Source organism: Rhincodon typus, chromosome 32 (assembly GCF_021869965.1).
Source record: "Rhincodon typus isolate 14 chromosome 32, sRhiTyp1.1, whole genome shotgun sequence".
NCBI classification, from domain to species: Eukaryota; Metazoa; Chordata; class Chondrichthyes; order Orectolobiformes; family Rhincodontidae; genus Rhincodon; species Rhincodon typus.
In genome coordinates this window covers 6,537,727-6,553,308 of record NC_063363.1, presented here as the reverse complement: position 1 = coordinate 6,553,308, position 15,582 = coordinate 6,537,727, and the positions used below count along the sequence as shown (strand labels likewise).

Genomic DNA, 15,582 nt, shown 5'->3' with positions numbered 1-15,582 from the left:
GGTAAGACCATATTTATTGTGTGCCATTCTGGTCTCTATTTTAGAAAAAGCACTGGAGAAGGTACATAAAAGCTCTGCAGAAATGATAGCAGAACTGGGAGAATACGGAGATACAGGCTATTAGACGAGACGGGATTGAGGTTCATAAGGAGGAGGTGTTAGCAATTCTGGAAGGTGTGAAAATAGATAAGTCCCCTGGGCCGGATGGGATTTATCCTAGGATTCTCTGGGAAGCTAGAGAGGTGATTGCAGAGCCTTTGGCTTTGATCTTTATGTCGTCATTGTCTACAGGAATAGTGCCAGAAGACTGGAGACTAGCAAATGCTGTCCCCTTGTTCAAGAAGGGGAGTAGAGACAACCCTGGTAATTATAGACCAGTGAGCCTTACTTCAGTTGTGGGTAAAGTGTTGGAAAGGATTATAAGAGATAGGATTTATAATCATCTAGAAAGGAATAATTTGATTAGGAATAGTCAACACGGTTTTGTGAAGGGTAGGTCGTGCCTGACAAACCTTATTGAGTTCTTTGAGAAACAGGTGGATGAGGGTAAAGCGGTTGATGTGGTGTATATGGATTTCAGTAAAGCGTTTGATAAGGTTCCCCATGGTAGGCTATTGCAGAAAATACGGAGGCATGGGATTGAGGGTGATTTAGCGGTTTGGATCAGAAATTGGCTAGATGTAAGAAGACAAAGGGTGGTGGTTGATGGGAAATGTTCATCCTGGAGTTCAGTTACTAGTGGTGTACCTCAAGGATCTGTTTTGGGGCCACTGCTGTTTGTCATTTTTATAAATGACCTGGATGAGGGTGTAGAAGGATGGGTTAGTAAATTTGCAGATGACACCAAAGTCGGTGGAGTTGTGGATAGTGCAGAAGGATGTTGCAGGTTACAGAGGGACATAGATAAGCTGCAGAGCTGGGCTGAGAGGTGGCAAATGGAGTTTAATGCGGAAAAGTGTGAGGTGATTCACTTTGGAAGGAGTAACAGGAATACAGAGTACTGGGCTAATGGTAAGATTCTTGGTAGTGTGGATGAGCAGAGAGATCTCGGTGTCCATGTGCATAGATCACTGAAAGTTGCCACCCAAGTTGATAGGGTTGTTAAGAAGGCATACGTTGTGTTAGGTTTTATTGGTAGAGGGATTGAGTTTTGGAGCCATGAGGTCATGTTGCAGCTGTACAAAACTCTGGTGCGGCCGCACTTGGGAGTATTGCGTTCAGTTCTGGTCACCGCATTATAGGAAGGATGTGGAAGCATTGGAAAGGGTGCAGAGGAGATTTACCAGGATGTTGCCTGGTATGGAGGGAAGGTCTTATGAGGAAAGGCTGAGGGACTTGAGGCTGTTTTCGTTAGAGAGAAGAAGGTTAAGAGGTGGCTTAATAGAGACATACAAGATGATCAGAGGGTTAGATAGGGTGGACAGTGGGAGCCTTTTTCCTTGGATGGTGATGGCTAGCATAAGGGGACATAGCTTTAAATTGAAGGGTGATAGATATAGGACAAATGTCAGAGGTAGGTTCTTTACTCAGAGAGTAGTAAGGGCGTGGAATGCCCTGCCTGCGAAAGTAGTAGACTCGCCAACTTTAAGGGCATTTAAATGGTCATTGGATAAACATATGGATGATAATGGAATAGCGTAGGTTAGATAGGCTTCAGATTGGTTTCACAGGTCGGTGCAACATCGAGGGCCGAAGGACCTGTACTGCGCTGTAATGTTCTATGTTCTGTGGGAGGTTAAATCCTGGATTCCCTCTTCATTTTTCTGAACTCCAGTGACTACAGTTCTAACTAATTTAGGCTCTCTTCATACATCAGTTCTTCCAATCCAGGATTCTGGTAAACTCTTGTTGCATTCTTGCCATAGCCAGGGCATCCTTCCTTAGATAAGGAAACCAAAGCTGCGCACACAGTACTCAAGGCGTGGTCTCACCAAGATATCCCTGCGCCTCTGCTCAAATCCTCTTTTCTGAAGGCCAACATAACATTTGCTTTCTTCACTGTCTGCTGCACCTGCATATTTACTTTAAATGACTGTTGTATAAAGACATCCAGGTCTCATTGCACCTTCCATTTCCAAATCTATCGCCATCAGATAATAATGTCTTCTTGTTTTTGTTACCGAAGTGGATAACCTCACATTTATACACATTATACTTCACCTGCCATGGCTTTGCCCACTCACTCAATTTATCCAATGCATATGGAAGCCTCTCTGCATCCTCCTCACAGTTTGCCTCCCAGGCAAGTTTGTCCCATGTACAAATGTGAAGCTATGACATTTAATTTAGTCATTTAAATCATCAATGTAGAGTAATAGAGTTGTACAGCACGGAAACAGACCCTTTGGTCCAAATCATCCATGCTGACCAGATATCCTAAATTAATCTAGTTCCATTTGCCAGCATTTGGCCCATATCACTGTAAACACTTCCTTTCATATACCTACCCAGATGCCTTTTAAATGTTGCAATTGTACCAGCCTCGACCACTTCCTCCGGCAGCTCATTCCATACACACATCACCCTCTATGTGAAAAAGTTGCCCCTTAGGTCCCTTTTATATCGAATATGATTATTGGACATGGCAAACTATTCAGATAAAGGGCAATTGGGGATAGGCAACAAATACAGGCCAGTGATCTCCTTATCTCATGAAAAAATAGAAAAGAGCTAACTGGATTTTTTTTTAGAAAAGAGATGGCTGAAAGGTAGTAGAGTTTTACGATAATGAAAGGGGTTTGATGGGATAGCTGCAGATGTAGGGTAGGTGTTTTCGCTTGCGAGGAGATCAATACTAGGAGCATAAATATTATATAACTAACAAATCCAAAAATGAACTCACAAGAAACGTCTTTACCCAGTGGCTTGACTATAGTACAAGCTATCATAAGCAGTGGTTGAGGGAAAAAAACATTTCAGGGTAAGCTCGATAAGTCCAAGAGGGAGAAGGGAGTGGAGAGTTATACTCATAAGGTTCGACGAAGTAGGAAGCAGAGAGACTTGTTTGGAAGGTGAACACTGAAACAGACTTATTGGGTCAAATGATCTGTTTCTACACTGAAAACACCAAGTAATTCTATAAAAATTGGGAAGCTTCTTGGGATTGAGTGTGCTGAATCTGTTGTATGCTGGATTAAAATGATGATCAAATTACAAGTAGAAATGGTGTTTGCAACAGGTGCACACTGTAATAGGAACAGTACATCTGATGGTGGACACTGGAGAATAATGATGTCTACTTCTGCGATCTGACTAGTTAAAGCAATTCAACAATACAACATCGTACACACAAGGACTACATATTCAATAAAGTAAAGCAATTAAGAAAGAAATCTGTCAATTTTTGAAGAAGATAAGTGTGACAAGATTACTTATTCTCCGGCACTAGGCTGGTGAGTATTCCCATGGCATCGCTGGCAATTGTACCAGTGCAATTCAAAAATTCCATAAGGATCTGCATCAACCTATACAAAAAAAAAATTGACATCAGCCACTCAAGAAAGAAAGAACTCACATTTGTCAAGTTCCTCATCATAACTCTAGAACATCCATAAGCAATTTAAAAATAATGGATAACTTTTGAAAAACATTTACACCTAAACACGAAACGGACACCACCATGCTGACATATGCAATTTCTATAAATCAGGGTATAGCTAACTTTAGAACTGTTCTGAAGACGAGTCATACTGGACTCGACACATAAACTGTTTCTCTCTCCACAGTTGCTGCAGACCTACTGAGTTTCTCCAGCACTCTCTGTGTCTATAACAAAACTTCAACTACTTTCCCACTAACTGCAGCTTAATATTACATGGCTTGACAAAGTAGATAATGAGAGGTTGTTCGCCCTGTTTACAGAATCTAGAACTAGACCCATCATCTCAGGATGAGAAGTCAGACATTTAGGAACAATTTCTGAGAAGAAATTCTTCACTCAGTGTTGTGTATCTTTAGAATTTTCTAGTCCTATATGTTTAAGCAATCAATGTATTCAAAAGAAGAGAAACAAAGGCTTGTATATAGTGCCTTTCATGACTACAGGACCTCCCTAAGCACTCCAGACCCAATGACGTACTTTTGAAGTGTAGTCACTGTTGTAATGCAGGAAATATAGCAGTGAGTTTGCACACAACAACTCCTCCAAGCCAGCAATGTGAACAGATAATCTATTCTTTAATGATATTGATCAAGGACTAAACATTAACCAGGGCACTGTGGCCAACTCCCCAGCTTTCCCTTGAAATAGCACTGTGGGATCATTTAAGTCTGTCTGAGAGAATACAGTTTGGTTAATACTTCATTTGAAAGATAGACGTGAGTAAATATTTGGGATGTAAGGGAATCAAAGGATATAGGTACTAGATAGCAAAGCAGAATCAAGGTAGAATATCAGCCATGAGTTTATGAACGTTGAGGCAGGCTTGAAAGTCATATAACCTCCTCCTACTTCTATTTATGTCAGTATGGCTTTCAGAATAGTCCCAATAGCAAAAGAGAAAAGGATAAGGAGATTGTACTTTACTTAATGTACTCTTTTCACACAGAAGCAAATAACAAACCCACTGCTTTTATGAAATTACCAAGTGTACAGCATGAAATCTATGAACATAGGAACATGTCAATTAAGAGGACACGGACAGCAATCAGCCCATCAAGCTTCTCCACCATTCAATTAGTTCATGGCTAATCCGATTATTTCACATTTCCGTCTACTCCCAAAAATCTGAAGGTGGGTCACTGAACTCGGAACGTAAACTCTGACTTCTCTTCACAGATGCTGCCAGGCCTGCTGATTTTCTTTCATTCCCCTTGTCTACTAAGAATCTAGCTACTTCTATCTTAAAAATATCTACAAACTCTCTGCTTCCATTGCCTTTTGAGGAAAACAGTTCCAAAGATTCACAATCCTGTGAGAAACAATGGCTCCTCATCTCTTTCTTAAATGGACAACATGAGACTCCTGCTCGTTAACTACAGCTCTGCCTTCAGCACCCTTATCCCCTCCAGACTGATCTCAAAACTGCATGACCTTGGTCTCGGCTCTGCCCTCTGCAACTGGATCCACAGTTTTCTGACCCTGCAATCAATGAGGATAGGTAACTGCACCTCCTCCACAATAACACGCAACACTGGAGACCCCAAGGATGCGTCCTCAGCCCCCTACTGTACTCTCTGTACACAAACGACTGTGTTGCCAAATTCTGAACAAACGGCATCTACAAGTTCACTGATGACACCACCGTAATGGGACGGATATCTAACAATGACAAGTCAAAATACAGAAGGGAGGTAGAGGGCTTGGTGATGTAGTGCAATGAAAACAATCTGTCTCTCAACGTCAGCAAAACTAAAGAAGTGATCATCGACTTCAGAAAGAAAGGAGGAGAACATACCCCCATCTATATCAATGGAACTGAGGTTGAAAGAGTGAAGAGCATCAAGTTCCTCGGAGTGACAATAACCTACGACCTGTTCTGGACTTCCCACGCAAATGTGATAGTCATGAAGGCACAATAACGCTGCTTCTTCCTCAGGCAACTCAGGAAATTTGGCATGTCCATAACGTCCCTCACCAACTTCTACAGATGCACCATTGAAAGCATACTGTCTAGGTGCAAAATGGCCTGGTATGGCAACTGCTCTGGCAGGGACTGTAAGAAACTACAGAAGGTGGTGTGCACAGCGCTGACCATCACAGAAGCCAACCTTCCATCCATGGATTCTATTTACATGGCTTGCTGCCGCAGAAAAGCAGCCAACATCATCAAAGACCCATTACACTCTGGTAATGACCTTCTACAACCTCTTCCGTTAGGCAGAAGATACAGAAGTCTGAACACACGCACAAGCAGGTTAAGGAACAGCTTCTTTCCAGTTGTTATCAGACTGTTGAATGGATTCTAGCTTCAAATAATGTAACCTGTATGCCTCTAAGGCTTTTGGCTACAGTTCCTTTAATTGCTGTGATCTGTCTGTACTGCTCATAAACAAAGCTTTTCACTGTATTTTGGTACACGTGACAATAAATCAGTCAAATCAAATCCTTTATTTTATACGACTCCCTAGTTCCTAGAGAAGGATCCACCTTCTCGACGAGGCCACCAGTGTAATATTAACCAGAACATTTTGGAGTCATTTCACTATAGGGAAAATGGATTCCGCATGAAATGGTTTGAGGTCCAAGGAACTATACCGACAGACTAGATAATCAATTTTATTCCAAGGCTGATATCCTATGACAGGATCTTGCTTCGCGTGACAAACCAATGAGCAAAGGACTGCTGTATAACTGCAAACATGACCAGCACTTTTGTCATTTGTTGCAAGACATGTTGGATCAAATGAATTTTTCACAATCATTTCAGTGGTCACTGGAAGATCTCCAACACTGATTAAACTCCATTACAAATCTTTGAAAGTGAGGAGGTTCAAATTTAAGATAGTAGCTTACTAGTTAAACTGACTGTACTGGGAAACAGAGGTTACCAGGTCAACTGAAAATATCAATCTGCCTAACCTTAATTTTCCTGTATAGTACAGGTATATGTCAGTTGTCCCTTTACATATTTATTTTTGTCAATTTCTTCTTGTTAACTACCACCGAAAAAAAAATCTCTATTGATTTATTTACACTGTTGAGAGACAGGATTACCTAGTTAAATTCAGATTGCACAGCAGTAAACCTTTTCCATACTCTGACAATAAGTAGCTGGATAGTAAAGTTAGGCATTCCGTGTAGATTTCACTTTCTTTACATGACAACAGATCCAGTAACTGCTCACTTGTACCAGAAGAAGTGATAAGTAAACGTTGGTTCTCCTCTATAAGCCAAAGAAAAAAACATATAGATTAAATATGCAAACAAAGTTTCCAAGCTATACTATCAACTTAGAATGAAATCTGTTAAAAAAACACCATTAATTTCACAGTGTGACCTCTATCTGTAAAAGGTGCCTGACCCCGTATTATTTACATGTCTTGTTTACTGGAAGCGTGAATTCATAATTCCATCCTGCTCCTGGAGAAATGGCTAGTTCAATTGCAGCTTATTACAAAATACAAGAACACTCGAAGGGAAGAAACACCACATAGCCACTGAAACCCATCCCTTTAGTTCCCCAACTCTGCTAGTTTGGCAGCATGTTGAAGTCCTTAGTTGGTAGATTGTCCCAAATATCTACCTACAGTAAAAAAATTCTTAGTTTTAAATTTATTTTTTCTGATTTAATTTCAAGTCCTTATGGAGTTACTTCAACTATATCAGCTAGTATTTTATACGCTGAGGTTCTTAGCCATTTTCTGTTATCAACTCTGCAGCTTAAGGTCTTTAAATATTAAGATAATAATCTTGCTGTCTGTAATCAACAGCTTTACTTTTTCGGCAATCCCTCTCCTCTCCGAGACACAGTAACTGAACAGATTAAAATAAATCAAATGCTGTTCTGTTACAAAAGTAACTTAATAACTATATAAGTATAAAAATAACTAATTACCATTTCCATGACAGACTGCCTGCCACAGCATAAGGACAGCAACACACAGCTCCACTTCGTAAGGTTCTTTCACTGAGCTGGTAAGGCTCCTGTTAAACATAGAAAAATACATAATTTTGGCCTTTGTAAAAATACTACAAATAAAAAGCCAAAACTTAGGAAAAATAATGATTACTAAAGCCATTTTCAATTGATTCAATTTGGCGCACAAAAATGTTACATATAAATAAATGTCTGCAATTTACATGAATTCTTTTCATTTATTACCATTTAATTAACTACCATGAATGTACTTTTGCAGTTTCTCGATGTGCATTTACAATGTAAAGCCCAGATTGGTAAAGAGATAGACTATTATAAATGTCTGGTAGCACATGGCTAGCACACATCACAGGGTCATCTGAGGTTGTACAGGATATTGGTGAGGCCTCTTCTGGAGTACTATGAGCAGTTCTGGTCACCCTGTTATAGGAAGGATATTATTAAGCTGGAGAGGGTTCAGAAGAGATTTACCAAGATTTGACTTGCTGTCAAATAAACAGTTCTTTCACTGGTGGATCTCAAAACATATATTGTGATCATACCACTACTATTTATTTCTGCTCACCTCAAATAGCTGGTCTTTCAGGCACTGTGGTATTGATCTAAGCAAATAAAGGTTAGTAGATGCAAAATTCATTTGAAAATGTCTCTATTCTGTTCTTAATTTTATGCCTTTGGTTAGTCACAGTATCTGTCTCTGGTATTGACGATAACCATAATACCTTACCTTCTTATAATCTCGTTGTCGTTGATAACACTGAATCCATTGTTTGTTCTGAATAAAGTCTGTTCAGTGCCTACAACAGCAGATCAAGGACATATTCATGGCAAGGTTTAAAAAAATCCTTGTTCTTTATTACAGAGTGAAATATATCAGATTCCAAGAGCAGGGAAAATCATAAATACAACAGAAAACTATCCTCATTTATAAACAAAATGAGTTAACATTCCATGTTAATCAGGAACAGAAACTAAGAGATAACATAATATGTTGAGGTTGTAAAGGATATTGGTGAGGCCTTTTCTGGAGTACTATGAGCAGTTCTGGTCACTCTGTTATAGGAAGGATATTATTAAGCTGGAGAGGGTTCAGAAGAGATTTACCAAGATGTTGCCTAGAATGGAGGATTTCAGTTATAAGGAGAGGCTGGATAGGCTGGGACTTTTGTCACTGGAGTGCAGGAGGTTAAGAGATGACCTAATAGAGGTTCATAAAATTATGAGGGGTACAGATAGGGTGAATGGCAGGTGTCTTTACCCTAAAGTGAGGGATTTCAAGACTAGGGGGTGTATTTTTAAGGTAAGAGGAGAAAGATTTAAAAAAGAGAGGTAATTTTTTGATACAGAGAGTAGTTTGTATGTGGAATGAACTTCCAGAAGAAGTGGTGGTTACAATGTTTAAAAGACATTTAGGTTAGTACATTAATAAGAGATGTTTGGAGGTATATGGGCCAAGTGCAGGCAGGTGGGACTAGTTTAGTTTGGGATTATGGCTGGCATGGACTGGCTGAATCAAAGGGTCTGTTTCCGTGCTGTTTGACTCTATGACTCTACATACCTTTTTACAGGACTCATCAGAACGAATGATTTGGAGGAGAGGGGATCATGTTAGTAGGGTTAGATATGGTGCAAGTCAAAAGTCAGGAACCCAATCTACTATCACAAAGTAACAACTGAAAATTTTGTTTTCTGGTGAGTAAATTCTTTTAATAATCTGTAAAAATCTGTAAAAAATTGTGACTTGAAAGTCAGAGATAGTAGGAACTGCAGATGCTGGAGAATCCGAGACAACAAGGTGCAGGGCTGGATGAACACAGCAGGCCAAGCAGCATCATAGGAGCAGAGAGGCTGACGTTTCGGGCCTAGACCCTTCATCAGAAAAGCTCATAGGAGCAGAGAGGCTGACGTTTCGGGCCTAGACCCTTCATCAGAAAAGGTCATAGGAGCAGAGAGGCTGACGTTTCAGGCCTAGACCCTTCATCAGAAAAGGCCTTTTCTGATGAAGGGTCTAGGCCCGAAACGTGAGCCTCTCTGCTCCTATGATGCTGCTTGGCCTGCTGTGTTCATCCAGCCCTGCACCTTGTTGACTTGAAAGTCAGGTGTTCTGACTTAAAATGTTTCCCCTCTAACAAGGCAACTTCCTGCTAAGTAATGTAAAGATCCACAAGATAACCAACATCTATGAAACTGTCCCAAGACAAGGAGGGCAAAGTGGAGGGAATGGTCTTGAATTTTTAAAATCAACATTTATATAATAATTAGGCTTTGTATTTTGTTCAGTTAAAAATGTCAATTCTTCTCCTATCCTCATTATGGTTTCTTTTGTTTGATATTCTACAGCAAGTTATTAAGATTGAAACTGCCCTGTCCTCAAACCGTGGGGTCTGGGTAGTAAGCAATGTAAAAGATCAAGGATTGGATATCGAGATGATTTCTTTGGAGTGGATAGAAAAAACTGCCGAACAATTTTGGCACAAATGCAGAATCCTGACACCATGAGTCTGGAGGTAATGTATTCCAGTCTTGGGATTACTGTTTACTTAAACTTGTCTACTCAAAGTCAAAAGAATGTCTTAGATGGACACAAGTTAAAATTGTAGATTCTTACAACAAAACAGGCCATTCATCACATCATACATGTACCAAGTCTTTGGAAGATCTGTTCCATTTAGTCCAACACACAACGTTCGCTCTCTGACCAGGCAAATCAGTCCTCTTCAGAAAGGACATGTGCAATTGCCTTTTGAAATTTATGATGGAATTTGCTTCCACTGTCCTTTCGGGTAGTGTGTTCCATAGATGGAACTGAGTCGTACAAAGCAGGAACATACTCATGCCAAAGCCACAGTTTTCGCTGAGTCAGCTGATACATAAATTACAAAAGATGACTGCAATAACAACAAGTGATTACCAAGGCAAATAGAATGTTGTCCTTTACTGTAAAAAGAATGGAATATAAGAGTAGAGATGTTTTGCTACAGGTGAACAAGGCATTGGTGATGCCACATTTGGAATTCTGTGTACAGTTTGGGTCTCTTTATTTGAGAAAGGATATAAATACGTTAGACACAGTTCAGAGAGGTTCACTTTACTGATGATTGAGATAGGGATGGTTATCTTATGAAGAAACGTTGTATAGACAGGGCCCTTTTTTTTAGGAAGATCAGAGGTGGCCATATTGAAATTTATAAGATGCTGAGGGGACAATATAGTATGGAAACTGAAAGGATATTTCTCCTTGTGGGAGAATCCAGAACTCGGGGACACAGTTTAAAAATAGGGGTCACTCAGTTAAGATGGAAATGAGAAGTTTTTTTTTCCTTTCAGAAAGTTGTGAGTCTTTGGAACTCTTCCACATGAAGCCGTGGAGGCAGGATTATTTAATGGCTTTAAGGCAAAGATGGATAAATTCTTCATTAACGAAGAGTCAAAGAAGATCTGGGCTGGTGGGAAAGTGAAGTTGAAGTCACAATTAGATCAGCTTTGATGTTGTTAAATAGTGGAGCAGGTTCAAAGGGGCCAAATGGCCTTCTCCTACACCTAATTCATGTGTTCATCTCAGCTGCACTAGTGATAAACGCAGTCTGTCTGGCCTCAGAATCCCATGCCATTGAAGAAAAAAAGGAGATTCTAAACACAAAGACTCATGTAGAAAACTGAGCATTCAAACTGACCAATGGAGTAGGTTAAATGAACTGATGGACAGTATCAATTATATACGATATTCTATTCTCTTCTCATGGTAACAAGTCTTCTAAACTAGGAGAACCAGATTAGGCTATTGTTTTATTGAACACTCCTCTGAAAGCATGGCACTGAGCTTTTTTAGTCACTTGCCATTTTACTGTAATTTTGTCACACTACAACTCTGAACTCTCTATCCTTGGCCTCTTACAAATGATGTGAAGAAGTTCAATTAAAGCACAAGAAGCAGCCCCTCATCTTCCGATTGGCACTTTGCAACCTCCCAGGCTCAAAGTTTCAGATCATTTTCACTGTCCTTCTTTTTGGAGGCCAGCATGTGCTGGTAAGGATTCTGCTTCACTTTATCGTCATCTTCTTCATGTCTCCCACTCTTTCACAGACTTTGACACCTTCTAGTACTCATGATAGGTCACAGGGTCATAGCATTACTATTCACAGCTATTCGGCAAAAGAGGCTATATCCCCGGCATTATCTGTTTATGTAGTACCAATTATGCCATTCACAAAGCTTTGTAAATTGCGTTCGTCCAAAATTAACAGTGTCACAGTGGGATACAATCTCAAGATTAATGTGTCCAAGTAGTTATGTCACAGTTAAGAGCATCAACTTACACTCCTTCATCAGCTCAGTCAGGAACCTCACACCACCAAGGTAGAAGAGAGGAATTTTATTGGGGCTGGATAGTTTTTTCAGCACTTCATGGGCTGTTGTAGTATTCACATTGCCCCGTTCAAACTCTTCCACAACTTCTTTCTCCTGCTGTTCCTTTTTTTGAGCCAACTCCAATAAATTAGTATATTCTAAATTTTAAAAGACAAATTTTCTGTCAATGGCTCAAAAAATCAAATACAGCACATTACAAATCATAGCACTTTCTGAATTTAAATACTAAGGTTGTGTATGCAGATTCACCTATGACTCAGGAAGACCAGAAATTTCACAAGTTGAATTTCAGTTCTCTTTCAAATGGCATTAAATGGAATCAATGCTCCCTGTGTCAGAGAACAATGTCTCAGACAGTTGTGGTTTCTCAGATACAGAGATCCTTATTGTAAAGTGTGCTTGTTTTGTGATCGGTGAAATTGAGATTCCACCTGTACACAAACAGCCCCGCTGCTACTCAAGGCCTAGGTTCATGAATTAAGAAATAACATAGCAGGAAAGACGAGATAATGATCCAGAGTAGAAACACTGTTGATTTTTCTCATCATTAGCCTTAGTACCCATTAAACAAGCTCTCTAACAAGTATTTCTATAAAAAGGAATAGGTAAATAGGGAGTAATTTAGTCGAGGCAAATAAGCATACACATATCAATCTTTATATTTTGGGCTAGACAAATGATTAGCACTTCTTAAAGTCAGGATAGATCTCTTGTACCTTTAGCCAGCTTCTCTCGGGTTGGATCAATTTCTAAAATTTTCTGATAGCATTGTCGAGCCTGGGGAGGAACATAAACTCATTTAGTTTTCAGCATTTCCCCAATTCAGTAATATTGAGCTTCTGAAGACACAGTAAAATGGGCTGAGATCATTTTAGTGAAATTAATTCTACTAAAAAAAATCAGCAAAAAGCCAATAACTGCACCATTAGGCACATAAGTCATCTGAACCCAAAATAACAATACACCCATTAAAAACAAAAACAAATTGCTGGAAAAACTCAGCAGGTCGTGCAGCATCGGTGGACAGAAATCAGAGTTAACATTTCGGGACCTGTGACCCTTCTTCACAACCGATGGCAGTTAGGAGAAGGTTGATATTTACACAGCAGATGGGGTGGAGCGGAGGCAGTGGCAGAGAATAAAAGATAGGTAGAGGTAGAGCCCAAACAGACAGAAAAACAGTTGGACAGACAAAGGACTGGGTAAAGGTCAATCTGGAAGAATGAATATCTGCTAATGGGGTTTATTAGTAGCTGACAATGGGTTTTGTGTGGTAGCAGCCCATGTGATAAAGATCTGGTGAGTTGGGGTTGGGGTAAGAACATGGCCTCAAGCCCTAATTTTTTGATATTGATATTAAGTCCAAAATGCTGCCGAGCTCCCAAGTGGAAAATGAGGTGCTGTTCTTCCAGCTTGCACTGAGCTTCACTAGAGCACTGCAGCAAGCATGAGAGAGATATTAGCCAGGGAACATGGAGGTGTGTTGAAGTGGCAGGCAACCGGAAGTTCAGGATCTTTTTCGCGAACAGAACGTAGATGTTCTGCAAAGTGGTCACCCAATCTGTGCTTCATTTCCTCAATATAGAGGAGGCCATATTGTGAGCAGTAAATACAGTCGACTAGATTGAGTGAAATGCAGGTAAGGTGCTGCTTCACCCATTAAAATATTTGTTTTTGTTAGCCCACCTTGATTGACATTACTCAGGAATAGGAAAGGTGAAATCATAATGCTGGGGGTATACTACAGGCCTCCCAATTGCTACAGGGAGGTAGAGGAGAAATATGTAGACAGATTTTGGAAAGATGTAAAAACAGCAGAGTTTTAATGGTGGGTGTTTTTAACTTCCGCTTTATTGACAGGGACTCACTTCGTGCTAGGGGCTTAGAAGGAGCAGAGTTTGTAAGTACCATTCAGGAGGGTTTCTTGACACAGTATGTAATCAGTCCAACCAGAGAAGAGGTTATACTGGACCTAGTTTTGGGAAATGAGTCCAGCTAGGTGTATGAAGTTTCAGTGGGGGAGCATTTCAGGAGTAGTGACCATAATAGGATGGTCATGGATAGGAATAACAGCAGTCCTCGGGTAAAGGTGTTAAATTGGGGGATTGCGAACTACAACAATATTAGGCAGCAACTGGAAAGTGTTAATTGGGGGCAGCTGTTTGAGGGTAAATCCATATTGGACATGAGGGAGTATTTCAAATAGCAGTCGATAAGAGTTCAGGAACAGCACATTCCTGCAAGAATAAAGGATAGGTATGGCAAGTTACATAAACTTTGTTTGACCAGGCAAGTTATGACCTTGGTCAAAAAGAAAAAGGAAGCATACATAAGGTCTAAGAGGATAGGAACTGATGAAGCCCTTGGAGTATAAAAGGAAAGTAGGAAATAACTTAAGCAAAGAATTAGAAGGGCTAAAAGGGATCATGAAAAGTTGTTAGCAAACAGGATTACGAAGAATCCCAAGGCTTTTTATACATATATAAGAAACAAGAGCATAGCCAGGGAAAGGACTGGCCCACTCAAGGACAAAGGAGGGAATGTATGTTTGGAGCCAGAAAAGTTAGGTGAGGTCTTAAACGAATACTTTGTATTGGTACTCACCAAAGAGAAGGAATTAGAGGAGGATGATCTCAGGGAAGGGAGTGTCAAATTTCTAAAGCTAAATTGCTATTAAAAAGGAACAGGTGTTGTGTGTCTTAAAAAGTATTAAGATAGATAAGTCCCTGGGTCCTGATGGGATCTATCCCAGAATATTGAGGGAGGCAAGAGAACAAATTGCTGGAGCAGTGACAGACATCTTTGTATCCGCTTTGGCCACAGGTGAGGTCCCAGAGGACTGCAGATTCGCTAATGTTGTCCCATTGTTTAAAAAGCGTAATAGGGATAATCCAGGAAATTACAGGTCTGTGAGCCTCACGTCAGTGGTATGGAAATTATTGGAAAAGATCTATAAGCATTTTGAAGCAAATGGACTGATTAGTGATAAACAGCATGGTTTTGTGCGGGGGAGGTCGTGCCTCACTAACTTGATCCAGTTTTTGAGAAGGTGACGAAGGTGATTGATGAGGGAAAAATGGTTGATGTCGTCTACATGGACATCAGTAAAGCCTTTGACAATGTCCCACATGGCAGACTGGTAGAAAAGGTGAAGTCAGATGGTATCAGGATGAGCTGGCAAGATGGATACAGAACTGGCTTAGTCATAAGAGACAGAGGGTAGCAGTGGAAAGATACTTTTTGGAATGGAGGGCTATGATTAGTGGCGCTCCACAGGGATCAATGCTGGGACCTCTGCTGTTTGTGATCTACATGAATGATTTGAAGGAAAACGTATCTGGTCTAATCAGTAAGTTTGCAGACAATACAAAGATTGGTGGAGTTGCAGATAGTGAGGAGGATTGTCAGAGGATACTGCAGGATATAGATCATTTAGAGACATGGGCAGAAAAATGGCAGATGGAGTTTAATCCAGACAAATATGAGTTGATGCATTTGGAAGGTCAAGTACAGGTGGTAATTATACAGCGAATGGTAGAACCCTTAGGAGTATTGACATGTAGAGAGACATCTCGGTGTGCAGGTCCACAGATCACTGAAAGTGGCAGCACCAGTGGATAAGGTAGTAAAAAAGGCCTATGGCATGCTTGCCTTCACTGGAAGGGCATTGAGTAT

The 15,582-nt window shown here is 40.2% G+C and overlaps 1 protein-coding gene across 3 annotated transcripts in view; it reads right to left on the bottom strand.

Moving 5' to 3' along the window:
- ttc12 (tetratricopeptide repeat domain 12) overlaps nucleotides 1-15,582 on the bottom strand; it is a 42,178-nt gene that overhangs the window by 11,597 nt on the left and 14,999 nt on the right. For all 3 annotated transcript variants that reach the window (XM_020511188.2, XM_048615639.1, XM_048615640.1), the window contains exons 8-13: nucleotides 12,624-12,684; nucleotides 11,856-12,044; nucleotides 8,266-8,335; nucleotides 7,497-7,585; nucleotides 6,656-6,824; nucleotides 3,372-3,464 (exon numbers count right to left, since the gene is read on the bottom strand). In XM_020511188.2, coding sequence (XP_020366777.2) covers nucleotides 3,372-3,464; nucleotides 6,656-6,824; nucleotides 7,497-7,585; nucleotides 8,266-8,335; nucleotides 11,856-12,044; nucleotides 12,624-12,684 — 671 coding nt within the window. The remainder of the gene's footprint in view (nucleotides 1-3,371; nucleotides 3,465-6,655; nucleotides 6,825-7,496; nucleotides 7,586-8,265; nucleotides 8,336-11,855; nucleotides 12,045-12,623; nucleotides 12,685-15,582) is intronic.